Source organism: Cnephaeus nilssonii, assembly GCF_951640355.1.
Source record: "Cnephaeus nilssonii genome assembly, chromosome: 6".
NCBI classification, from domain to species: Eukaryota; Metazoa; Chordata; class Mammalia; order Chiroptera; family Vespertilionidae; genus Cnephaeus; species Cnephaeus nilssonii.
Window position 1 is genome coordinate 37492664 of NC_137077.1, and position 25841 is coordinate 37518504.

General features: G+C 39.2%; 1 protein-coding gene across 3 annotated transcripts in view; it reads left to right on the plus strand.

The window, feature by feature from the left end:
- Positions 1 to 23505, plus strand: part of RESF1 (retroelement silencing factor 1) — a 34155-nt gene extending 10650 nt beyond the window's left edge. For all 3 annotated transcript variants that reach the window (XM_079774989.1, XM_079774990.1, XM_079774991.1), the window contains 4 exons: positions 7294 to 7355; positions 11241 to 16226; positions 17298 to 17381; positions 17510 to 23505. In XM_079774989.1, coding sequence (XP_079631115.1) covers positions 11303 to 16226; positions 17298 to 17381; positions 17510 to 20208 — 7707 coding nt within the window. In that variant the 5' untranslated portion in view covers positions 7294 to 7355; positions 11241 to 11302 and the 3' untranslated portion in view covers positions 20209 to 23505. The remainder of the gene's footprint in view (positions 1 to 7293; positions 7356 to 11240; positions 16227 to 17297; positions 17382 to 17509) is intronic.
- The last annotated feature ends 2336 nt before the right edge of the window (positions 23506 to 25841 follow it).

The window sequence follows — 25841 nt, forward strand, 5'->3', positions numbered from 1 at the left end:
CTTCACCATGGTGCTCTGATGACCTTTGCCTTCCCATGGGCTGCGTGGTTCAACTCTGTCTGATCCACATGTTGGCAGGGGACCCTGCAAGTCCTCCCAGAACAAATGTTGATACGCAGCCTTGTGAGAAGTAGCCACAGTGTTGTTTCTTGTGTGCCTGCCTACTTTCAGTTGAGCACAGGATTTTACCACCCTTACCCTGGGGCGTGTAGTTCAAGGCTATACAATGGCTACAGATGGCTCCTGCAGAGCCTGTGTTCTCATGAGCCCCTCAGTATGACCTTCTAGGACTGGAACACCGCTACTGGTTTTCCTGTTTGAGTAAGTAATAAATGTCATGTGAATCCCTTTGGTCTTTCTCCTTTCTATGTGGCAGTATGGAGAACCACCAGCTTTACAGCGGTGATTGTAGGACTTCTAGCCCTGCTGAGCATGGTGATACTGCTTAGGGAAGACTGCTTAACTTCATTTATTGTGACAATTAAATGTGATAATGTATTTAGAGCATTCAGGAAAGTTCTTTGCATATAGTAAATTCTCAAATGTTAGCTATTAGTATTAATGAAGTTGTTTTATAAATAATAGTGTTGTATTTATAAATATTGTAAAATTTAGAATACTGTAGTCTTTAGTCTTCAAAGCCTATTTCAAGGACTGGTAACCTAACTTCTCTGATGATTGAGGATACAAAAACCCAGAGCTACAACAGGTTCAGTAAGTCACAATACTTTCGGAATTCCTGAAAAGTGGCTCTTACACTTAGAATGTTGGTGTTTGTGGTTTTAGTGAACTTATTTTATTAGAGGTTTTTTAATATAGCTTTTTCCCAATGCAAATCAGTTTTTCAATGAAAAAGCTGGTTTTCCTTAATTTAAGCATATCAGTAGGCACTCTCCAAATAAACTTTGGCTTGTGGAAGTTAGACATAATGGAAAATATCAATTAAAAATGCCAAAACAGTTCAGCCTGCATGACTCAGTGGTTGAGCATTGACCTATAAATCAGGAGGTCACGTTATGATTCTTGGTCAGGGCATATTTGCTGGGGTTGCTGGCTGGTCCCCCAATGTGGGGCGTGCAGGAGCCAATCAGTGATTCTCCTTCATAATTGATGTTTCTATCTTTCCCTCTTTCTCTTTGAAATAGATAAAAAAAATTTTTTTAAATGCCAAAACAGATTTTCTGTGGGTTTTCAGTTGAGAAGTCTTATATCATGTGTATATGTGCGTGTGTATACATATGTTTTTTAAAGAAGGTATTGAAATACACATGAAATCACGATTGGCATAGATGTGAAGAAGGGAGAGGCAGGACTGTTTCCCATCTATAAATTAAAATAAGGACTTATCTTAAATTTGGTTTTGAGCCACTACAGATGTTTATTCATTCAATAAATATTCATTGAAGCTTGCTAGATATTGTATAAATATCCATCTTTGTGTTACCCCGATTCAGTCTCTCTCTTTTTTTAAAAATACATTTTTTTGATTTTTTACAGAGAGGAAGGGAGAGGGATAGAGAGCCAGAAACATAGATGAGAGAGAAACATCGGTCAGCTGCCTCCCGCACATCTCCCACTAGGGATGTGCTCACAACCAATGTACATGCTCCTGACCAGAATCGAACCTGGGACCCTTAACCTTTTGCACTCGAATGTCAAGACTCGACATGGTTAGCATTAGAATAAAGGAAATCGAGAAAAAAGCAAGCGAGTGCAAAGGGTTAAGTCCATAGGCCAACGCTCTATCCACTGAGTCAAACCGATTTTGGCTCAGTCTTTTTTTTATGCCTTCCACCTTGCCTATAACTTATTTTTGCTTTGTAATTTTTGTAATGAGGATGACCTAAAAATAAAGGAAGCTGCTGGGCTGACAGTTTTTCAATTAAACCACATCCTTTGCTTTGCACGGATATAAAGTATTTTAAAGTGAAAAATATATTTCACATACCTTTTTTGTTGTTGTTAATCCTCGCCCGAGGATATTTTTCCTTTTTTTTTAAAGGAGAGTGGAAGAGAGAGGGAAAGACTGAGAGAAAGAAACATTGATGTGAGAGAAACATATCAGTTGGTTGCCTCCTGCACAATCCCCAACCAGGGTCCTGTCCCAGGGCCAGGGAGGAGCCTGCAACCAAGATACTTACCCTTGACTGGAATCAAGCCTGGAACTTTTGGTCTGCAGTCCCTGACACTTGATCCACTGAGCCAAATCTAGGGCATAAGTCTCTTATTTATTTATTCAAATTCTTTCTTTAAAGTATTACATGAATCTTTTTCCCCCATTGACCTCTCCCAGCTGCTCCACCCCCAGCACATTCCCTCACCCCCTACTCTCTATGTCAGTGATGGGCAACCTTTTGAGCTTGGTGTGTCAAACTTCGCCAAAAAACTTCGCATAACTCGGGTAGTGTGTCACTTTGAGGAAAAAACTAACTCCAAGACTCTAGTCGCAAATGTTTCATCCTCAGGAGCAGCACATGTTTCATCCTCAGCATGCGGCCGCGTGTCATCAGAAATGGCTACGCGTGTCAGTGCTGACACGCGTATCATAGGTTCGCCATCACTGGTCTATGTCCATTGGTTATGCTCATATGCATGCATACAAGCCCTTTGGTTGATCTCTTACCCCCTTAACCCCCCGCCCCCCTCAACCTTCCCTCATAGGTTGGACAGTATGTTCATTCCACAAATGAATGAGATAATATGATACTTATTTTGCTCTGACTGGCTTATTTCACTTAGCATAATGCTCTCTATTTCCATCCATGCTGTTGCAAATGGTAAGAATTCCTTTTTACAGCAGCGTAATATTCCGTTGTGTAGATGTACCACAGTTTTCTAATCCACACATCTGCTGATGGGCACTCAGGCTGTTTCCAAATCTTAGCTATGGTGAATTGTGCTGCTGTGAACATAGGGGTGCATACTAGGTGTATTGGTTAATGTGGATTTTGTAATAAAAGAAAACATGATAATTTCAAGAGAAACATCAAAAGTGCTTTATTTAAAGTAATGTCCATTGCTTGCTACACATTTCCCCCATCTTTCAGATAATTTATGGATAGCATCCCAAAAAACTTTTCTTGTTTTGATGCAAACCATTCAGAGACCAAATTTTCCACTTCTTTGTACGTTTTGAAGTGCTGCTCAGAAAGTGTGTGTGCCATCAATTGGAACAAGTGGTAATCGGAAGGAGCAAGGTCTGCTGAATACAGCAGGTGTGTTAATACTTCCCAGGCAAGATCTTTTAATGTGTCTTTAACTGGTTTTGAAGTGTGTGATGGTGAGTCATCATGAAGCAAAATTACTTTGCTGTGTCTTCTGGCACATTCTGGTCATTTCACGATCAAAGCGTGGTTCAAATTGATTATTGTTGGTAGCGATTAGTATTAACGGTTTCACATGGTTTTAGCTTATAATATGATGGTGAGTCATCATGAAGCAAAATTACTTTGCTGTGTCTTCTGGCACATTCTGGTCATTTCACGATCAAAGCGTGGTTCAAATTGATTATTGTTGGTAGCGATTAGTATTAACGGTTTCACATGGTTTTAGCTTATAATATACCACACCTTCCTGATCCCACCAAATGCAATGCAGAGCATTGTCTTCTTTCCAAAGTGATTTGGTCTTGCAGTTGATGTTGATGGTTAACCTGGATCAACCCATGATTTTGTGCGTTTGGGATTCTCAAGATAAATCCACTTTTCATCGCCAGTCACAATTTGATGCAAAAAAGACTTTCTTTTTTGTGCTGTTGAAGCGACATTTTACTGATGAATTTTCGGTTTTCCATTTGTCTTTCGTTCAGTTGATGTGGCACACACTTTCCTTTATTATTTTTAAAGAAATATTTTTATTGATTTCAGAGAGGAAAGGAGAGGGAGAGAGACAAACATCAATGATGAGAATGATGAGAGAGAATCATTGATTGGCTGCCTCCTGTACATCCCACACTGTGAATCGAGCCCACAACCCAGGCATGTGCCCTTGACTGTAATCGAACCTAGAACCCTTACCAGCTATGGCCCATTCTCCTTTCTTTAAAATCTTTCCCATTGCTTGTAGGTGATTGGAAATTGTTGGCTGAGCAACTTTTAATCTTTCTGCAAGTTGTTTTGAGTTTGACATGCATCTTCATCCAATAATGCTTATAATTGGTCTTCAAACTTTTTCGTTGATCTCGACATTCTTTCTTTTACATTGAAATCATCACCTTTAAAGGTTTAAACCAGCATTCACAAGTATCTTGAGATGGAGCATATATTCACCATAAGCTTCCCATATAATTTTTTCTTCAAAATAAAGTAATGAATTAAAACTTACCGCAAATGCTCTTTTTTTGTCACGAAATTGGATATTTTTAAGCATAAAGTATTTATGATGCTAATACCTTCAGAAAATTGAAGTTTGTTGCCAATACAACAAAATAGCATACATATCAGTTCTATTGAAAAATCCACATTAGTGATGGGTACACCTAGTATATCCTGTTTTCTTGGGAATATATTCCGAGAAGTGGATTTTTGGAGCAAATGGGACATCTGCATATATTAGATTTTAGTAGATTTAAGTCTTCATTTATAGCAGCTATTCACTTCCTTTTTTTCCCTGCTTCACAAATTAATTTGTATTTTGGAGTTCCCACTTTGGTATTCACAACTTCTAAAGACAATATATATATATGTGTGTTTGTGTGTGTGTGTGTGTGTGCACGCGCACGCATGTATGTATATCTTTGTGGGTTTTAGGAAGGGAGAGGGAGAGAGAAACATCAATGATGAAAGAGAATCATTGTTTGGCTGTTTCCTGCATGCCCCCTACTGGGGATTGAGCCCCCAACCCAGGCATGTGCCCTGACTGGGAATTGAACTGTGACCTCCTAGTTTATATATTTGATGCTCAATCTCTAAACCACACTAGCTAGATTCACAACTTCTTCTAGTTTGGCTTTTAGTGACTAGCTTTATTGCCAGTTTTCTCATAGGAAGTAACAGTAATAATATACAAGTTTGAAATCCTGAAACTGTCAGACCTAAAGATAGACTTTGTCTATTTCAAGCATGCGGGATTTTAAAAAATATATATTTTTTACTGATTTTTTACAGAGAGGAAGGGAGAGGGATAGAGAGCCAGAAACATCTATGAGAGAGAAACATTGATCTGCTGCCTCCTGCACACCCCCCCCCCCCCCCCGGATGTGCCCCCAACCAATGTACATACCCTAGACCGGAATCGAACCTGGGACCCTTCAGTCCGCAGACCGACGCTCTATCCACTGAACAAAACTGGCTTCGGCCAGGATTTTTTAAAGTGAAAAATTTAAAGACCTTTAAGAAAAACAATTATAATGATATTACATCACAAATAGAGCCAAATTTGTACAAACAATATCTAGGATTATCATTTAGGGTTCACTAATTTACCTATAGCTAAGTCAAAGCAAGGATGTTCCCAGGAGAATTCCCTGCAACAGAATATAAGATTCCAGTGTTTTGATGTTTTGGTGGCACCTGTTTCCATTTCTGGGTTGCTGGCTGAGCCTTTTACCAGTTGACAAGAGTTCTTGAACTATTGGATCTAGCCCACAGTAACTACTAGAGAGGATAGAGCCTTAAACCTACATGCCACCAATAGGTCACTGACTTACAATTCACTGTATTGTTTTATTTTTACTGTTTTTTTTTTTTTAATAAGAACATTTATTTATAAAATCACAGGTAGAAAAAGTAATTCCTGGAATAAATGGGATTAGGAAACAAGTTATAGAGGCAAAGGAAGGTCACTTGGAGCTTGGGAATGGGGAAGTTAATGGTACCACAGGTAGTGGCATGAGGGGAGTGGAGAGAAGAAAAGGGAAAGGTGAATTTAGGAGTGTATAATGTGTTTTAAACTATTTTTCTTGATTTTTTTTCTGCCAATTTGTTGAAAGGGGGGAATGGAAGTCTTAGACTCTGAATTACTACTCCCTTGTTTATATTTTTTGCTTCTTATATTTTAATGCTATTAGGTGCATATTTATTTATAATTGCGATATTTTCTGGGTGTCTTGACCCTTGTATGGTTATAAAATGTCTCTTAATCTCTAATAACATTTTTTTATTACCATTTTATCTGATAATTAAGTCATTCTCCCCATTTACTTTCAACCTACTTGTATCTTTGGATCTAAAGTCTGTCTATTGGAGACAGCATATTGTTGAGCTTTTTATTTTTAAACTAGAGGCCCGGTGCATGGAAATTCATGCACTGGAGGGGACAGTCCCTCAGCCCGGCCTGCCCCCCTTACAGTCCGGGAGCCCTCATGGTGGGAGGCGACCCAGCAATCGGGGGAAAATGATGCCCCATCAAACCTCTGCTGCTGCCACTGTCGGCAGCACAAGCCTCAGCCAGCCCTGGTTACCTGAGCCTCGGGCGGCCCTGGGTGGCTGGGCAGCTGCCAACCGAGGCTTGCCTGCATCTTGTGCCGGCCCTGGGGGCTGAGGGGACTGGGGGACTCCAGAGGCAGGCGTGGGGAGCAGCTGGGCCCGCCTGGGGGCTGAGGGGACTGGGCGCAGCCATCTTGTGGCTGTGGGCACCACCATCTTTGAGGGCGTGACGGTCAATTAGCATAGTCCCTCCTTATTGGCTGTGGGAACCGCCATCTTTGAGGGTGGGACAGTCAATTAGCATATTCCCTCCTTATTGGCTGTGGGCACTGCCATTTTTGTGATGGCGAGAGGGTCAATTAGCATGTTCCCCTCTTTGTTACATAGGATTTTTAAATGGAGAGAGATAGAAACATTAAAGATGAGAATCATTGATTGGCTGCCTTCTGCACACCCCCCTACTGGGGTTTGAGCCTGCAACCCCAACATGTGCCCTTGCCTGGATTCGAACTCAGGACCCTTCAGTCCTCAGGTCAACACACTATCCACTGAGCCAAACCAGCTAGGGATAAAATTATTTTCAATGTAAATAAAATTTTAATATAATGAGGTAGAATTACTGGGCAATGTTGAGTTGTTTTTTTTTTTAAGCATTTTTATTGCTATCATGAAGGGAGAAGAAGAGAGAGATAGAAACATCAATGATGAAAGTCATTGACTGGCTGCCTCCTGCACACCTCTTACTGGGGATCCAACCCACAACCCGGGCATGTTCCCTTAACTGGAATTGAACCTGGGACATTGTGTCCACAGGCCAACGCTGTACCCATTGAGCCAAACCGGTTAGGGCCAATGTTGAGTTTGATCTTTATGTTCATGAAGTAAAATTAGTCTGCTGGCTTAAGTGATTTCTTTTTTGTTTTCTCAGAAAACTTGGGCTGCTCCTGTGTAGAGGAGATTCATATGTTCAGTCTAGCTGGAGTTTTTCAGGTGAGTGCCACTGTTGTAACAGCTGAGGGTTTGATAAGGGATGCAGGCAAGGTGGAGATTTTCTGGCAAAATGATTTCTTTTTTCCAAGAGAAATTAAAACAATAGACTGGAAATCTATCTCTGATGAAGTCTATTTTTTGCATTTCCATGTAAACGGTATAAGAGTAAGTACATTGTCTTCAAAAGTACAGACTGCAATAAAAAAAGTCAGAAAACAGAACTTGTTCCCTCTAATTTCAGGGATCCTTTTGCAGACCTTAAGTGTCTTCTGTCTCCTCAAGGAGAGAGAAGGGATAAAATATGCCAAATTATTCATAAGGGTCATTTCTCTTCATACCCATATGATCTGTATTAGTCTGCTCTAACAAAATAATCACAACCAGGATGGCTCAGTTCTAGAGCCTTGATGCATAAAATCAGGTGTTTGGTTTCTCCTGAGGTTTCTCTCCTTGGCTTGTGGATAGTCACCTTCCCTATGTGACCTCATGTCAACTTTCCTTTATCTGCATACACTTAGTGTTTTCTCTTATAAGGACACTGGCCCTGTTGGGTTAGGGACTTACCCTAACAATCTCATTTAACATTAAAGACTATCCTAAACGCCCTATCTCCAAATGCAATCACAATGGGGTTTAGGCCTTCAGTCATGTATCTAGGGGTACACACAATTCAATTCATTACAGACTACCCCCAAATTCAAAGATGGGAGAATTTATTAGGTATCAATAACTTTTAGAAGTGTTGCTTTTAATTTTGAATTAAACTTCTACCTGGTCAATCAGTTATCTTATTAAGGACCTTATCTAGGAGAACACATGTAAGGAATACATAGATTTTTCTCCTTATATTTTGTTCAGACCATGAATCTTATTTTTCTTGAGTTTAGTGAATAAACTATAACCTATTCTGTCATCTGATCTTGTTCCAATTCACATCTATACATATAAAAGTTTGTCTTTGTTATTGTCTTTTTTTTTGCATTTCCATGTAAATTTTAGAATCAGCTTATAAATTTCCACCAAAATCTCCTGAGGATTTTACTTGGATTGCATTGAATCCTATTAATAAAAGCTTATGTGGTCGAGATGCCCTCACGCCAAAATGAGCCATCACCAGGAGGCTGTGTGCACAGTGGGGTGTGCTTGGGTGGGTGGGGCTGGATGCGTATAGGTGGGCAGGGGCTTGATACTGAGTGTGTGGTGTAGAGGTGGTTCCCACTTCTCTACGTGGTAGGCTCTGGCCTACCTCTTTGGTGCAATCCATTGAAGAGCTCCAGATGGGTGGCCGATTGATCACGGGGCTCCTGCACTGTGGGAGGGCCCAGGCCAGGCTGGGAGGCACCCCCCCCTCGCCCCATGCATTAATTTCATGCACCAGGCCTCTAGTTTATAGGTAAATTATGAGATAATTAATCTCCCTAGTTGTCTTCAAATGTTTGAATATGGCTTATCCTTACACTTAAATCTTTATTTTTGTCAGATCTGCAAAAAATATATTTTTTAGTGTGCCTGGGAATTGTAGTAATTAGTTTGTACATTGTGATATGAAAAAGGTTAAAATCACTGGTCTAGAGGTTAAAATCAAGTTCTTTGCATCTATTGAAGTGATCCATTTTTTAAAAAATTATTGTAATGTAATTACTTTGGTTAATATTTAAATGGCAAATCTTGTGTTCCTAAAACCCGATTTAATCATAATGGTGTTATTCTTTCATATGTTACCCCATATGGTTAGCTAACATTTTGCTTAGGATTTTTACAGTTGTCTTTTTGATGGAGATTGGCTTGTTAATTTTCCTTTTCAGCTTTTGGTATCCCAGACTTATTAAATGAGCTGTAAAATAGCCCCCCCTTTTTTTCCTTTCAAAGAGGTTATATTGGATTAATGATTCTATAAATTATTGTTAGAATGCTCCAATAAATACAAATGTTAAAAGAGATGGTATTATGTCAGCTGGTGAGGTGTGTTTTTAAAGGAATGACTTCTTTTCACCTAATTTGTATGTATTGGAATATAGTTACTTACAGTAAATATTTATAATTTTAATGTCGCATGGTTTAGTGATATCCTTCTTCCCTGATATAGTGTTGTGTCTTTTTGTCAGAGAGCTGAAGCTTAATGATTTATTTATTGTTTTTTTAGAGAATCAGCTTGAGTTTGAATCTCTGTACTTTTTTGTTTATTTTACTGTCTTTATTTCATTTCTGTGGTTCAATTTATTCTCGGTTCTTTTGATGTTTGGATTATTTCTCAGTTTCTTTGTTTTAGTCTGTTTAATGCTATAAATCTTCTGGCCTTTTTTTTTTCTTTTCCTAAAATTTTTTATTTTTGAAAGTATTACTTAGGTTCTCCTTTTACCTCTATTAACTTCTTCCAACCCCTCGCACTCCCTCCTCCCCCAGTCTTCAGGTCTTACGTGAACATTGGGATGATAGGAGACTGTTAAGAACTAAATTGTGTTTCCAAACCCCCAGCCCTCACATTCAATGTGATTGTATTTGTAGTTGGCCTTTTAAGGATGTAATAAAATTTAAATGAGGTCACAGGGTAAGTCCTTAATCCAAAAGGACTGGTGTCATTGTAAGTAGAATAAGAGACACCAGATTCATTCTGTCTGTCTTTTCCCTCAAGTGTATCAAGCATTCTTAATTTCTCAATTATTTTGCAATTTATAGTTACCTTTGGTCCATAATTTCTAGGTTAATTCCACTGAATTAATCTGAGTCATTTTTAATCCTTTGAAATTTGAGATTTATTTGTGGCCTAGCCATATGATTAATTTTGGTAAAAATTCTTGTGCACTGGGAAAGAATGTATATTCTGAAGTTGTTGGTTATAAATATGTTTAAGTCAAGGTTGTTTAATTTTATTTTACCTGTCTTTCTCCTATCATATAGCTTGGTTACGATGGCGCCTCTTACCTTCAATTTGTAATGCAATAAAGGAAAGTGCAATAAATTTACAGGGTACACCTGTATTTAGTCAATAGGACTGTTTAAATGGTGGTGCAGCCATAAAGTAGAATGTTATCCAAACAATGAGGTAGATATGTTAGTGAAATGAAGAGATATCCTTGGTATGGTAAGGAAAATCAGGCAAAATGCAAAGTTTGGTAGGATTGCATTTGTTTTTAAAAAAGGAGGCTTCATTTATATATTAGTGTTTTATTTTTTAATAGGTTTTTATTGATTTTTAGGGGGGGGGGGAGTGAGAGGCAGGAGAGAAGGGAGAAAAGAAAGGGGGGAAGAGAGAAACACAAAGTGGTTGCCTCTCATCTGTACCCCTCATTAAATAAGCTGTGAAGTATCCCTAGGCATCAAACCTGCAACTTGATTCTATATGCTATGACCAGGAATTGAAACGGTAACAAGAACCTTTCAGTGCATGGGCGAACTCTCAAACCAACTCAGCCACACCAGCAAGGGCTATGTGTTTGTGTGTGTGTGTGTGTGTGTGTGTGTGTGTGGTGTGTGTTTATCAAAATTTTCTGAAAGAGAAGGTGTAACAGCTGATACTCACGGTGTATAGAAAGTAGTGATAGATAGTAACATTTTCTGTCTTTTTAAAATAGTGAATGTGGATTACTTAGAATAAAGAGATACTTGAAACACCACTTAAATGTAACCAAGTATTAACTGTAGTATGTAGGATGAATTATCCTACACACTACAGTTAAGTATCCTAGAAATATTGACATTTGCCATGTTTATTGTTGCATCCTCCTTTGCTATTTCTCTTGTGGAAATTAAAATGAGGATTTGTCTAATATGAATGTTCAGGAAATATGATAGATATAATCAGCATTGGTATTCAGGTAAACTAATTTTAAAAGAAGTTCTGTCCAGGCAAACAGCTTAATAATAAAAGGCCTTTATTTTTTACAGATTCCTCACATCAAAAAACGTGTTTTTTTTCTACTACTTCTACTACTTCTAATCAATCAACAATGGATTGGAATGCAAAACCGAAAAGTGTCACCTTACCACCAATGTATCCTAAAAAACAGCCATCATTTTTGGAGCCAAGTATAATAAATACACCATTTCAAGTACCTTTAAACCCTCCTGGAAGTAACCACCCTGCATGCATGTTTCTGAGTAACTCAAATCCAGTTTCACAGTCAGCCCTCAACATCAGAAATACAGCTCCTCAACAAATCTCTGCTTCTGATATGCATAGTAGGACAATTTTTGCCTCACAAGCTTCAGTGGAAAGAAAAACATATGCAAATGTAAAAGGATCCAATCAACTAAATAACAGTTTGCAAATATCTCCAGGAGTTGCACAAAATGTGTGGGCAAACTCACCAGTGAGTAATTCTATGTTTTCTCATACGGGGACAGCTGTTTCTCAACCAACTAGTTTTAGAACTAATCCACCAAATGTAAATGCACTACAGAATCAATTTGTATCATCAGAAATCTATTCTAGGCAAGGACAGATGGTCCCTTCTAATTCTGTAAGAGTTCCTGTAACTTATCAAGGAAACCAGAGACTTACCTCATCTTTATCAGAGCGACAGGCTGACTGGGCACAACAGTATACATCCAATGGACTGACTTATGCAGATTACAGACCACATCCAGAGCAATACAGTTATCCATCACAAGGCTTTTTGCAAAGTCCTGCTCTTCAGAAACAAAATCCTATGCCACTTACATCTGTACAAGTTAAAAATAGTCATCCTTCAAATTCTGCACTGACATTACAGTCAAAGCAGACTGCACCACTACCATCCTATCAAATTGCAGTTCTTCAGACTGAAAAAAGACTTCCTACTCCTTATGATTGTAGATATGTAAGCCAAACTTTGCAAAATACTCAGCATGTTACTACTCACTCTTCTAGTGACGTTCCTCAGAGTCAAGAAGCACACATTTCTGAAATAAGGAAAGACTTTTGCAGGGGCTTTCAACAGCAAAACCTCAATGAAAATGTAAGCATGGTTGGAAATTTTTGTAACGTGAAAGTAAATACTAATATCAATCAGCCTTTTAATGACCCCACTAGATCTTCTGCGGATGATGTTCAGATTCTTCCTCAAAGTAATCAAGAAGAAAAAGTAGATTTTTGTAATCTGACTTCAAGTCAAGTTCCGGACACAAGTCTTGCAAAAGAAAAGTTAGTGAAGGATATTAAACAATTAATAGAAATGAAAAAAAAATTTTGTGAACTGGCTAGGAAAATTAAAATTGATAAAAATGTTTTAATGTCATCAGGTTGTATTAAAGCTAATAGTGAATCAACTCAAAATTCTGAACTTTCACTGAAACAAACTGGCAAAATCCAATTTGGACCACAGGTAACCCCCGCCACTCCAGAGACTGTAGAGGATAAATCACCAACAGTAGTGGAAATAGAAAAAACTACATTGAATTCTAACCTTCAAGAGACCAATTTCAGAAATTCTCACCAGGTTAATTCCATTACACTAAATTCTGTGTGTTCGGGAAAGGGGCCAGTGCCAGAACAGATACATAATTTAAAAGATAGCACTTCTTTCAAGATACCAGCTATGGAGCAAAACCAGTTTTCATCAGGAAATGTAGTCAATGTTGAAAAAAATGTGCAAACAAATTCTGAAACAATTTCAGCTACTCAGTCTATGGCCTTTGAGTCATATGCTTCAAAATACCTAAATGAAAATAGGCTACTTATTAATCTCCTTAAACATGGAGATGAAATTGAGAAAAGGGTAATGAAAGATGGTTGTAAAACTATTCAGGATTCTAAACCACAAAGTTCTGAAATGAATGTCAATACCCAAATCACTGATAACCAACTGAACTTGAAAACCATGGAGACTCCAAGCTGTTGTAATATAAATGCCAAGATACCAGAAAATTCTTTTTGCCTTGACCATAAATCCTCCCCAACTGGAGTTACTCTGAATGCTGATAGTCATTCTTTGGAAGTGCTAGCAACGTGTCTTAATCTGTGGAGAAAACAACCTTCCAAACCTACAGAAAAAAAACAGTGTAATGAGTTAAACACACACAGAACAGCAGTTGGACTCTTGAAAGCTGGGGACATCTGTGATAAAACTCCAGTTTCACTTGGAAATTCTCAGAATAAGAAGGAAAACTGCTCACAAGTTACAACTCTACCAATGGTAGTGCAAAATTATGAATCTTCAAGTGCAACTACTGTAAAGGGAACAGAACTTCAGATTGCTGTGGTGTCACCCTTAATTTCAGACATCAAAACATTGCCTGTCAAAGGAATTCCAACTGATCCTTTACCTGCAACAGTCTATCCGGTTATTAAAGAAGGCAGTGTTTGTAGTTTACAGAATCAATGGGCAGAAAACACAAGAGTGACTGCTGTTTTGAAAGTGAACGAACCAGTTACAAGTATAACAAAAACCAAGATTTTCCCACTAATTCAGGAGGAAAAGCAAAATGCATCAATTAACAGTAAATCAGAAGGTGTGCCTAATACCAGTCAAGGAAATCCGATAAAATCTGAACAAGATACTCACTGTCCTGTGAGTGATCAGCAAGCCTCATCTAACTCAAGAGACAGTGATACTGAGAGTAGTGAGTTGTTGCAGATTGACAATATATGTTCTCTTGTTGAAGGTGATACATCTTATAATTATCAAATAGCAAAGATATTCAACCCACCTTCTATTGAAAAGATTGAGCCACAGAAATTACCTAATCTCCAAGTGATTAGTACTAAAAAAGAAACCGTACAATTAGACATTATCACTGAAAAAGAGCTTGGTTTACAAGAAGATATTTTTTTACAGTACACAGATGTTTCATGTAAAATACCTGATCAATCAAAGTCACCACAACCTCCAGAGTCATCATTTTTGAAGCATGCTGACTCTAGTGAAAATCCAGCGGAAAACAATTTGAAGCATTATACTAAAAAAGTAAGCACAGCTAAAGATACGTGTTCATCAGTTGCTCCTCATCAGGAAAGTAACTCTCAGGAAATTGATGTGTCCTGCAATCACACTGCCCAGGATCCTGCAGTAAATGAGATTCTTGATAACACATCCATCTTCCCACACAATCAGCTTTCAGAACTTTCAAAAGAATTTCCCTATGGTATTGAGCCTGTGAACATTCATGAAGATTCTCCAGTACAGCAAATAACAGTCCCAAACTCAAAAGATGAGTCTTGTGATGAAACTAGCTGTGACTCCAAAGATGCAACTGACCAGATAAAGATTACAATATTAAACTCTGAGCAAATGAAAGAATTATTTCCTGAACAGAATGATCAATCTTGTGAGGCAGGTAAATTGACACAATGTGAGAAAGAAAACCCTGTCACAAAAAAAATCCAGTGTGACTCAGCAGTACATACAGATGCTTCTAATAGTGTAATGGATTCAGAGAAAGATGATATCCGTTGCTGTGCATTGGGTTGGCTTTCTAATGTTTATGAAGGAGTTCCCCAGTGCCAATGTAATTCCATCAAGACCTTGACTTCAAAGGTCGAAAACGGGAAAGATCAGTGTTCTCTGGAGACCAACAGTTGTAAGCAAGGAGAGAGTAACTCTGATAAAGATGATTCCATAGTATTTAAGAGTTCTGCAAATAACAATGCAAAGATTGCTCTGACTTTTCCAATTGGGAAAAAACATTTTTCTGAAATAGAACAAGGCAGGACTCTGAAAGATATATCCAAACCAAAATACAGCTCACTAAGGACAGAACAAGAATTAACCGGTCCATCTTTCTCTAAAGGGGTTAAAAAACTAGATTCCTTACAAGGTCACATAAGGAAAGGAAAACTGAAATTTCATGAGATACGTTTTCACTCTAGTGATAAAAGAAAGTTTTCTGAAGAGAGCTCACAGAGTAAGATCATAGGACAAAATTCAAGTCCACCTAAAGCAAAGCCAGGTTTCTGTACAAATAAAAATAAAGATTCACATATAAAGAATGGTTCATTTGTACAGGAATTATTGCCAGAAGAGAGAAAATTGGAAACAGGTGATAGTCAGCAAAAAGTTTCAGTGAAAAGGAAGTTAGGTGAAGGGAGCATACTTAATTCAGAGATAAAGAAGATGAAGTATTTAAAACAAGATCAGAATAAAAATGGAGGTGTTACTTTGAAAACGGGTACTCTTTTGTCAAACCCCCATGAAAGATCCAAAATTAAAGAAAAGACAGTATCTGATGTTAAATTATCAGGCTCTTCATCTAAGGATGGTTTGCCTAAAGTTAAAGTTATAACGCTAGAGCAGTATTTGCAAAGACAGAAGCATAAAGAAGCAATGGGTGTCAAAGCATCAAAATTGAACTGTGAGAAAAGTATACCATGTGAGACTCAATCCATGAGGTCCAGTAAACTTACTATGAAAGTAGGGAGTTGTGGGAAATCTAATGAGATGCACAGTAGCAGTGTGCACACCTCTGAAGAATCATTAAGTATTTGTTCAAGCCATGCTAAGAAAACAAAAATCCACCATTCTGAGGTATCGAAATCATACCTTTTGGGGAATGTTAAAGAAACAGTTGGTGGAAAGCAACCTGATAAAATGTTCATTGATAAAACAAAATTAGATAAAAATTTCAACAAGATAAACAATGGAGTTGAACCCAGCCATTTGTCTCCTCAAGCAAAGGAGCAAAGGAAACAATATCTGAACAGAGTTGCATTTAAATGTATTGAACGAGAGAGCATTTGCCTCACAAAACTTGAGAGTTTACCGAAAAATGTTAATAAAGAGAAGAGAGTGGAAAATAAACCTAACAGCCCTTTACCTAAGAAAAATACCACAGAAAAACAAAGCATGCTGGAGTTTAAATTATGTCCAGATGGCCTGATTAATAAGAAGACAAACTCCACTGAAGAACAGAACGATCTGCAGCTTTGTCCTAGGAAGGAGCAAGCCCCTATGCAAGGTCCAGTATGATAGTCCTCTGAATTTGAAATTTTGATTTAAACATTATGAGATATGTAATCATTATTAGTGATAGCTTTTACCATCTTTGAAGCAGTTGTTGACTGATGTCACTATAGTTAAAGTGTTAACATCCGATATACTCATAATAGGGGAGGCATGTGGAAGCAAGAATGTCACCAAACCCAGGGTGACAAATACGACTTTTCTCATGACTTGGTTAACTGAATTATAGAATTTTCAATGTAGTTTGGGAGGAAAGGAGAAAATAGATGACTGATCATTTGTGGTGGTATGCAAACATTTATTTAGTAGTTGTGAATATTATGTAAAAAGTATTGTGCTGAAAAATTCAGATTGAAAAACGGAAGGATCTGAATGGAAATGTTTCTCTTCTGCTTTTCAGACACTCTGTTAAGGTGCCTTACAGGCACATTTTCTTAGAGGGTCAGAGAGGTATTATTTTAACTATTTAATTTCATGCTGTTAATCAGGTGCGTAGAATCTGAGGCATGGATGTAATGTGAATCTTGAAAGTGGGTGGAGGCAATGTGAATTACGTTTCTGTTATGTGCTCTTTAATACCTTGAGATGCGATGGTGTTCAACCAAGTGGAAGTAATTGCATAGCGAAGGTTGAACTTTTAAAGTAAATTGTTTTTCAAATTTGAGAAAATTAGGCACTTAAAATATGAGAAAGAATTTTCCTGGTGCCACCCTTTTTAAAAAAAATTCTCACCTGAGGATATTTTACATAGATTTTTACAGAGATTTGAAGTGAGGGGTAAAGAAGGAGAGAGAAAAATCTATGTGAAAGAGACACATTGGTTGCCTCCTGCACCTGTCCTGACTCTGGCTGGGGTTTTGAGCCTGCAACCGAGATATGTGCCCTTAACTGGAATTGAACCAGAACCCTTCAGTCCATGGCCGATGCTCTATCCCTGGAGCCAAACCAGCTAGCGCTCTTGAACCCTTTTAGAGTGATGTGACTATAATACCTTTTAGGCTTAATTTGATATTTCTTCATTGGTGAATAACAATATCTAGACATCTCAAAATGAATATTTAAATAGTTACAGGAATAAAAAGTTCCAAAGAAGACTGGATAAAAGGTGCACCTGAGGAGAAAAGAATTCCAGAAGCCAACCAAGAAATAGGTAAAATCATATACTATTTAATATTTTTCTTTATTTCTCTGTTAGTCTGTCATATATAAGCTGGATTATATTTATGATACTATTGTGAAGTTTTATTTTTATTCATATTCATTCAAAAAATGATTTAGGAGTCTGTAACTCAGAGCCATTGTTGGTTCGGTTCCGGCGCCTCCACTCCAACCCCCGTGGTTCTCTTCTGTATGCAATGGATGGCATTGTCTTAGACAAAGCAGCTGGTACAAAGCGCGGACCTGATGAGTTATCCTCTGCCTGCATTACTACAGGACCTAACTCAGCTTCCGTAGCAAATGGAAATGACAGGAAGAAGTTTAAAGGTGACAGCAAGAAGTTTAAGGTGAGAGGTGAGAGTAAGAAGTTGAAGGTGAAAGGTGAGAGCAAGAAGTTGAAGGTGAGAGGTGAGAGTAAGAAGTTGAAGGTGAAAGGTGAGAGCAAGAAGTTGAAGGTGAAAGGTGACAGCAAGAAGTTGAAGGTGAAAGGTGACAGCAAGAAGTTGAATGGTGACAAGAAGTTGAAAATTGACAGCAAGAAGTTGAAGTTGAAAGGTGATAGAGAGAAGTTGAAATTGAAAGGTGATAGCAGGAACTCGAATGGTGACAAGAAGTTTAAAATTGACAGCGAGACATTGAAGTTGAAACTTGACTGCAAGAAGTTGAAATTTAAAGGTGATGGCAGTAAGTTGAAAAATGACGAGAAATTGAAATTAAAACTTGATAGCAAGAAGTTGAAGTTGAAAGGTGACAAGAAGATGAAAGGCAAAGGCAACAGTAAGAAGTTCAAAGGTGACAACAGAAGTTCAGGTGTTCCCTCCCGAGTGATCTGCATCGGAAAGCTCCCTGTGGATGTCACTGAGGACGAGGTCATTTTTCTGGGACTGCCCTTTGGGAAGGTCACCAACCTCTTGATGATGAAATGGAAAAACCAGGCATTCATTGAGATGAACACGGAGGAGGCTGCCATCACTATGGTGAACTACTATACCTCCATGACACCCATGCTTCGAGGCCAGCCCATCTACATCCAGTTCTCCCACCTCAAGGAACTGAATACCAGCAGCTCACACAACCAGGCACAGGTCCAGTCAGCCTTGCAGGCTCTGAACTCAGTTCAGTCCAGGAAACTGGCTTCTTCGGCTGGTGCTGTGGGTGCAGGCACTATTGATGCAGGTCCTGTGGGTACTATGAATGTGGCCACTGTGGATGCTGTGAATGATGTGGATGTGGGGGCAGGCCCTGTGGGCTCAGAAGCTGTGAGTCCAGGCTCTCTGGGCACGGGTGCTGTATGCTCAGGCACTGAGGATGTAGGCCCTGTGGGCGCAGCTGCTGTGGATGCAGGTATGGAGATGACTGCCCGGAGCCCAGTGCTCAGGATTATCATAGAGAACCTCTTACACCCCTTCTCCCTGGACATGCTTCACCAGATCTTTTCCCATTTTGGCAAAGTTTTGAAAATCATTACTTTCACCCAGAACAACACATTCCAGGCACTGCTGCAGTATGCTGAACCGTTGAGCGCCGAGCTTGCAAAGGTGTTTCTGGACCGTTGGAACATCTTTGGTTGCACAGTTCGCATCAGCTTTTCCAACTCTTCCATCCTTAATGCGAAGTACAACAGCAGCAAGAGCCGAGACTACACCTATCCTCACCTGCCCAGGTGTGACAGCCAGTCCTCACAGGACCAGGCCGTGGCCTCAGCCTTAAGTGCTGCTCCAATAATGTCAGCCCCTCTGAAATCAGGAGCTGGTTTCCTGTCTACCCTTTTCATTCCTCAAACTGCAGGCCACTGTTATCCCAATGAGCTCCAGGCCCTGCCCCCTGTGGCAATCGCGTCAGTGTCAGGGGCAGCAGAAGCAGGCCAGATTGCCATCCCAGGGGCAGCAGCAGCAGAAGCAGGCCAAATTTCCATCCTAGGCCCAGCACCTGTGGCCATCCCATCGGTGTCAGGGGCAGCAGAAGCAGGCCAAATTTCCATCCTAGGCCCAGCACCTGTGGCCATCCCATCGGTGTCAGGGGCAGCAGAAGCAGGCCAGATTGCCATCCCAGGGCTGGCACCTGTGGCCATCCCATCGGTGTCAGGGGCAGCAGAAGCAGGCCAGATTGCCATCCCAGGGGCAGCAGCAGCAGAAGCAGGCCAAATTTCCATCCTAGACCCAGCACCTGTGGCCATCCCTTTGGTGTCAGCAGAAGCAGGGGCTGCACATTGTGTCCTGCTGGTCAGCAACCTCAACCCTAACAGAATCAAAATCCAAAGCCTCTTCATTATTTTCGGCGTGTATGGCAATGTGCAGCGGGCGAAGATTTTCTTTAAGAATAAGACACGAGCTCTGGTGCAAATGGCGGATGGCATCCAGGCCCAGCTGGCCATGAGCCACCTCAACGGGCAAAAGCTGTATGGAAAGCCTATGCTCATCACGGTCACCCCTCACAAAGATGTGCATCTGCTCCGTGAGGGCCAGGCAGACCTGGGCCTCACCAAAGACTACAGCAACTCACCCCTGCACCGCTTCGGGAAAGCATGCTCCAAGAACCTCCAGAATGTTTTCCCACCCTCAGAGTACCTGTACCTCTCCCACATCCCACCCTTCACATCTGCGCACCACCTCAAGGCCCTCTTCTCCAGCAACGGCAGAATTGTCAAAAGGATCAAGTTCTTCAGGATGTACAGGGGAATGGCGCTGATCAAGATGGGTTCAGTGGAAGATGCCATCCAGGCGCTCATCGACCTGCACTACTATGACCTAGGAGATAACCACCACCTATGGGTGACCTTTTCCAAAATACCTCATCATTCCAGAAAAGAGCCGTTTTAAAAGCTGCTGAAATGACTTTTAAAATACCAGAGATTATTATTTTTTTAAGAGAAATCAGCTTACCTGTATTTTTAATATAATTCACGTTGCTCACCTTGTGGGGATGGGGTGCCAGTCTCAGGTTTTTGGTGCCAGGTGCACAGGATACCTCCTCCTCCCTGGTGCCCCTTTCCTGTGCCTTCTGCTGCCTGTGCAGTGGGTGTTCCCAAACCTCCACTCTGCCTTTTTGTGCTTTAAAATGCACCGCTCAGGCAGAGCTTTCTTGGTGGTGTTAATGCACAGGGGTTTGGGGACTGCCTCCCTCAGGGATCATGTACCTGATATGGCAAGAGGCTGCCAGCTATAGGATGTCTCCACATTTCAAACTTCCGTTTCATAAAGTGTGTCATTCTCCCCACCCCTGGCTTAGATGCCCCTCCTGTGATGAGACACCTGAAGGTGTGTTCATGGTGCTGCTTTAGCATGGAGCTTTGTTTCATCATAAATTTCTGAATTGTCCTTTGATGCAGTTGTAGACCTCTGCTCCTAGCAATATTTCCAGTTGACCAAATATTCTAGTCTTCACCTATATATAAAAGAAATAAGGAATAACTTTATATAGCAAGCTGATAAAAATGGTATGTGTATAATCTAAATTTTCTCCTTATATGACCTTTTGTACTGTACCTTTTATTTTATTCCTTGGAGTTAAGTTGCAAGGCAGAATCTAGTTTCCAGCGAGACACAGTGTGGGTCACTGAGAAGCCTGGGTTCTTTATAGAAAGCCCCAGACTTGAGACCTCTGGGTACAGATGCCTTACACCTAATCTGTCCTCTAGGAGGACAAGGGTTCTTCATACTTGCATGATTTCTTTTTTTCATGCAAATTTGGACTAAAGTTTTTTGTTGTTGTTGTTTTTTTTGGTCTGCCTCTTAAGGTGGGACAATAGCCCTCAAGTCTCAGCTGTGTCTTTTACCTTGTGAAGTTCTGCATTCATGAGTCCTAGGGGCTTCCCTCTGCACAGACCAGACTTCTCTTTTTAATGCCTGGAACCCTGAGCTTACATGTATGGGTGGCAACAAGGTTAATTTTTTATACATGGCAGAAATGAGGTTCATCATGTTTTTTATAGTGACACAGATGTGTATTTTGATACCAGCTATTTACAGGGTCAGTATTGTTAATGTGGAGGGAATATGGCACATTCCACTGCCTACCTGACGACTTGTAATGTGGAAAGAACTGAATTAAAGTTATTTTATAACAGCTTTGTCTATTCCCCAGGCTTTCTGTTCATGTTGTTGAAGGCAGTTTGGCCAGTCTGTGCTGAACTTTGAATAAACTCTGTATCCTGAAGAAAAAAAAAAAATTTCGGTGTTTGTGTTTATCAGTAGTAGATATGGGGAGGGAAGCAGTGATCTCTTTCCTAAGTGTGGAATTGAGTTATTTTCATAATGAGACTATGCTGATTTTTATATCTGGGGAGGTATTTGAGCTGAGGACCAACCATTGCTTTTAACATTCAGTTTAATTGGTTGAATGAATCTAGTTGACTTTTAGGGTTTTGCATTAAGAACTAGAAACTTGGGTTCTGGAGTTTTATTTTGGTTTAGATTAATTGAATGTCAAGACAGTAGTCCGTTGAAAACAGAAAAACAGTTTCACCAGAAAGCAACAAGAAAGGAGAGCACATTTTCATAAAAGAGGAATAAGTTGAGAAAACAGTTTAAAGCACAAATACTCAGTGAAATTGAGTCATACACATTGAATGTGCAAATAGGAAAAATGCTCAAATTGAATCAAAGGAGAAGTGAACTCTTATTAATCAGAACAGGAAAACAACCAGAAAAGAGCACCCGATATTTAAAAAAAAAATTTTTTTTTAATTGGAACACTGGAATTCAAAAATAACAGTGAAAGAAATGAGCATGTAAATGAAAGCAAGAAAGGGCCATAGAAAGAGCAGACATTGGTATTATTCTAAAGAGAAGGAGAGAGCCATACTTGAAATCTGAACAAGAAAATATTCATAAGATGAATACATGCACGGGTTGACCATTGATGTTCAGACAGGTGGTAAATGACAGGGATAAAAACAACCACAAACAGGATGAGCAATAAACTGAAACACCGCTACCTAGAATCATGTTGGAGGAAAAACACACCTAAAACAAACCAGAGAAGAAGCTCGGTGAATATCTATAGCTGTACAAATGAATGGTTGGAAACATGCTCTCCTAATTTCTCCGTTGTATGTGGAGAGTGGAGCAGTGATCTATTTTAATGATGATGGAAGGCCCAGTTATACAAGTTGTAGAGCTCTGTCCAATTCTGATGATACTTCGTGAGAGGAGAGAGATCAACTGGACATTGTGAACCTATGTGATGTGAGACGAGAAATGCTACGACTCCTAAAGAACTATAACCTTTTTAAAGGATTATATACCTAATTTTGATATCAATGTTTTGTGTGTGGTTGGAACAACTTATAAAACTTTTTAGTCCAGGTTATTGTAGAAGAGGAAGTAACTGACTAATGGAAAGCAACAGACACCTCTAAGGCATTACTGTCCTCATGAGAAGAATGAGGGTGGAGAAGAATAAGAGGACAGATCCACCCAGGCAGTATGTAAAACCTACCTCATGTGGAAAGGGATGGCTGGAACAGGAATGAAAAGTATTGGAATTCTGCATCTGGGGAACCGTCAGTGAAATAAAGAGGCACATCAAGAAGTGCACATGAAACGCTGGCCCCATGATTTAAAGGAGTAGTGAGGCTAATACAGCACTGAAGCTGTTTGAAGTAAAAGTATAAGCATGTTTTAGAATGCCTAAGCCAGAATTTTAAAACGAATTGGCTGGTGTTTGTTCATTTAAATAGCAATTAAGAAGATCATGCAATTGTGTTCAAATGTCAAGTGAGATTTTTATTGAGCAAGGGAAAAAGCGGAACGGCTTTACCTTAGGCAGGAGAGAAGGAATGAGAGTAGAAAACAACCCAAAGGACAGGCAAGAAAGAAGTTCTGTGTTTAATTTGATTAGTTGAGAAAAGCCATAGTTCATCAAGCTTTTAATTCCTTGTCCTAATTTTTTATACCAGAGAAGATTCTGTGATTTCTCTGTTTTGCTCACTAACTTTAAGAGAATAATAAAGTAAAATGAAATTTCTGTTTCTGTAGATGACAATGTCTTGGCTAATTCAAGAAACATCAACAGAACCTTCAGTGCAGATGGACTTGAGACCCTAAAAAACCCAGTAAAGGATTCAAAAGCAATATTTCAAACCTACAAGAAGATGTATCTGGAGAAGAGAAGCAAAAGCCTTGGTAGCAGTCCTTTAAAAGAATTCTGAGACTTTAATTCTTACACTTTTGTAACTGGCATTAGAAAATTTTTATTATTTCCTGTTCAGAATATTTTGTTGTAAATATACATAATTGCTGTGATAAAATGCCTCAGTCAGAGTTGGTTACGACTTGTTATATATGTCATTGAGAACCTTATTTGTGGGTAACAGACAAAAGTAAATGCTATTTTCAGGGAAACCATAAGGCATTGAATTTAAAAGTTATTGAGCCAAGTATACCATTACTTTAAAAGGAGTTATACAAATCTTATTTTGAAATGCTAACTTACCTTTTCTGAGGGCGAAATAGTCTTCAGTTAAGGACTTGGTGATTTTAGCTGAGACTTTAAATATATTTTTGTTTCTAAAACTTGCAGAATTTAGTTTTCAAAAGTGCTCTCTGAATGTCAGTATATTCCTAAGTATTTTATACCTAATTGTTAACTTTTATTGTCAGAAGTCTTTTATACTTAGTAAACTGACAGAATTTTTGATAATATTGAAATATTACTTTTTATACTTGAAATAAACTTTTAAAAAACAATTGAAATCAAAATGGAGTGATTTGTGTTTGATTTCCTACCTTTGGGATAGGACAAATTTTAGGAAGGTGTTTTATTTTTTTAACTTTAATTTATGAAAGTAACAGTGCTTACTAATGTAAATTTCATAGTTTCTTTTTCAAAAACATTGGTTTCAGAGAGGGAGGAAGAGGGAGAGAGAGCGATGGAAACATCAGTGATGAGAGAGAATCACTGATCGTCTGCCTCCTGCATGCCCTCAACTGTGGACCAAGCCCGCAACCCAGACATGTGTCCTTAACTGGAATTGAACCTGGGACCCTTCAGACAACTATCCACTAAGCCAATGATGGCGAACCTATGACGCGTGTCATCACTGACACGCGTAGCCATTTCTGATGACACGCGGCCGCATGCCGAGGATGAAACATTTGCTGCTCCTGAGGATGAAACATTTGCGACTAGAGTCTTGGAGTTAGTTTTTTCCTCAAAGTGACACACTACCCGAGTTATGCTCAGTTTTTTTGCGAAGTTGGACACATCAAGCTCAAAAGGTTGCCCATCACTGCACTAAGCCAAAACCGGCTAGGGCAAATAACAATACTCAAGACCCATCCGTGTTGTCAAAATTATGACTGAGTAGTCCATCATGTATATACCAGGTGTACCAGTAATGTGGATTTTGCAAACAAAGAAAACAAGAGAAACATCAAAAGTACTTAAAGTAATGTCCATCGCTAGCTACACATTTCCCCCATCTTTTAGGTAATTTGTGGATAAATTAAAAAACCTGAATAAACTTATTGTTTTTTGGCAAACCATTCAGAGACCCAATTTTCCTTTTCTTCGTACGTTTTGAAGTGCTGCTCAGAAAATGTGTGTTCCGTCGATTGGAACAAGTGGTAATCTGAAGGAGCAAGGTCTGGTGAATATGGCGGGTGGTTTAATACTTCCCAGGCAAGATCTTTTAATGGGTCTTCAACTGGTTTTGAAGTGTGTGATGATGAAAATTACTTTGCCGAGTCTTTTAGCACATTCTGGTCGTTTGACGATCAAAGCGTGGTTCAAATTGATTATTTGTTATTGGTAGTGATCAGTATTATCGGTTTCACCACACCTTCCTGATCCCACTAAAAGCAGAGCGTTGTCTTCTTTCTGAAGCGATTTGGCCTTGCAGTCGATGTTGGTTGACCTGGATCAACCCATGATTTTTTGTGCATTTGGGATTCTCAAAATCCACTTTTCATTGCCAATCACAATTAAATGCAAAAAAGACGTTCGTGCTTTGAAGCAACATTTTACTGATGACTTTTTCCACTTGTCTTTCCTTCAGTAGATGTGGAACCCATTTTCCTTCCTTTAAAATCTTTCCCATTGTTTGCAAAATGATTGTAAATTGTTGGCTGATCAACGTTTAACCTTTTGCACTCGGATGTCGAGTGTGACTCGACATGGTTAGCATTAAATCCTTAGTAGAATAAAGGAACTGAGAAAAAAGCAAACGAGTGCAATTAATCTTTCTGCAAGTTGTTTTTTAGTTTGGCACACATCTTCATTCAATAATGCTTGTAATTGTTGGTTTTCAAACTTTTTCCGTTGACCTGGACGTTCTTTGTCTTTCACATCGAAATCATCACTTTTAAAGTGTTTAAACCAGTGTTCCCGAGTATCTTGAGATGGAGCATGTTCACCATAAGCTTTTCGAAGTATATGGTAACTTTCAGCAACACTTCAAAATGAAGTAATGAATTAAAACTTCCTGCAAATGCTCTTTTGGCACTTAATT